The sequence below is a fragment of the Callorhinus ursinus genome, unplaced genomic scaffold, assembly GCF_003265705.2.
Source record: "Callorhinus ursinus isolate GAN/ISIS: 27379988/994484 unplaced genomic scaffold, GSC_fseal_2.0 scaffold22, whole genome shotgun sequence".
NCBI lineage: Eukaryota > Metazoa > Chordata > Mammalia > Carnivora > Otariidae > Callorhinus > Callorhinus ursinus.
The window spans coordinates 22,167,282-22,168,636 of NW_027397084.1; the positions used below are offsets into that span (position 1 = coordinate 22,167,282).

A 1,355-nucleotide genomic window follows, 5' to 3' on the forward strand; every position below is an offset into this window, starting at 1 on the left:
ATAAAAAATAGAGAGAAAATGAATTCTACTCTAATAAGATAAACTGGTTGTATGTTTTTTTTAAGAAACATTGAACAAAAGAGTTTGTTCTCTGCTCTAAACAGATCAGAAATAGTAATTTTTCCATCACTCAATCCAGAAGATCTAAGCCTGCAGAAGAATTCACAGGCCATCGAGAGGAAACTGGATTATACCTATACTACCGTTTGCATTGTTTTATTAATGGATAATTACTAATTTCCTGCAAGGTTACCTCTAGCTATGCAGGAAATCATGTTTTTGTTTTCCTTCCTTATCCAATAACTAGGTATTTTGAATTGCTCTGTGATTTGTATGCTAAAAAAGCATTTCTGTATCCGTGTGTTTATTTTTGTCCTATCAGTACACATCTCTGCGACTTCTTTGAAGTCTGCACAAAAGAAGTGGTAGAATATGCTAAGAAGTCTGATGAGAGTGAATTGGTGGAGACTGGAAATAAAACCCTTGGTGGGCTTAAAGAAGGATATCCAGGTTCTCATCCTATAATCATCTTTCTTTGTTATATTTTACCCAGGGATAGTATTCATCTAATATGCCAAAACTTTAAAAAAAATTTCAACACTATAATCCATTTTTTCTTTTTTTTTTAACAACTGATAATTTATTAAAAAGGTTGATTTAAGCATCTGCAATGGTGACTTCAACCTCAAGTCCTGGCTCAATACTGATGGAAGTAATCTGCTTAACAATCTGAGAAGGACTGTGCAAATCAATGAGTCGCTTGTGGATCCTCATCTGAAAACGATCCCAGGTCTTAGAACCTTCACCACAAGGAGTTTTTCTTGTAGTGATTCTCAGAGTCTTGGTAGGCATCCGAACCGGTCCTTTCACTTTGAGATTCTTTTCCTTTGCGCCTCTGATCAAGTCAGCACATACCTTTTCCAAAGATTTTATGTTGCGGCTGGTGAGAGTAATTCTAATTCGGTGAATCGCCACGTCCGGTTCCACGGGTGTCTTCCCTGTGTCTTTAAAAGCCATGGCTGCGGCGCGGCTTCCTGACCGACTTGTTCCTCAGTGAGTTTCTCAGTGAGAACAGCGGTGAGTCAGGAGCAGGAGCGGGGCGTGCAAACCACCGCTGCAGCTGCGACCGCCTCTTCCTCAAAGAGCTATAATCCATTATTTCTATGCACAATCTTATACCCTGAACTTAATCCATTTTTAAACACTTTTATTTTTCTTATTTATAAAGATTTTATTTATTTGAGAGAGAGAGAATGAGAGATAGAGGGCACGAGAGGGAAGAGGGTCAGAGGGAGAAGCAGACTCCCTGCTGAGCAGGGAGCCCGATGTGGGACTCGATTCCGGGACTCCAGGAT

The 1,355-nt window shown here is 39.6% G+C and overlaps 1 protein-coding gene across 1 annotated transcript; it reads right to left on the bottom strand.

The window, feature by feature from the left end:
• Nucleotides 1-648: 648 nt before the first annotated feature.
• On the bottom strand, nt 649-1,044 carry LOC112837941 (small ribosomal subunit protein uS10-like). The gene has a single exon (XM_073905264.1). The coding sequence runs from the start codon at nt 1,015-1,017 to the stop codon at nt 658-660; it is 360 nt and encodes a 119-aa protein (XP_073761365.1). The 5' UTR covers nt 1,018-1,044; the 3' UTR covers nt 649-657.
• Between the last annotated feature and the right edge of the window lie 311 nt (nt 1,045-1,355).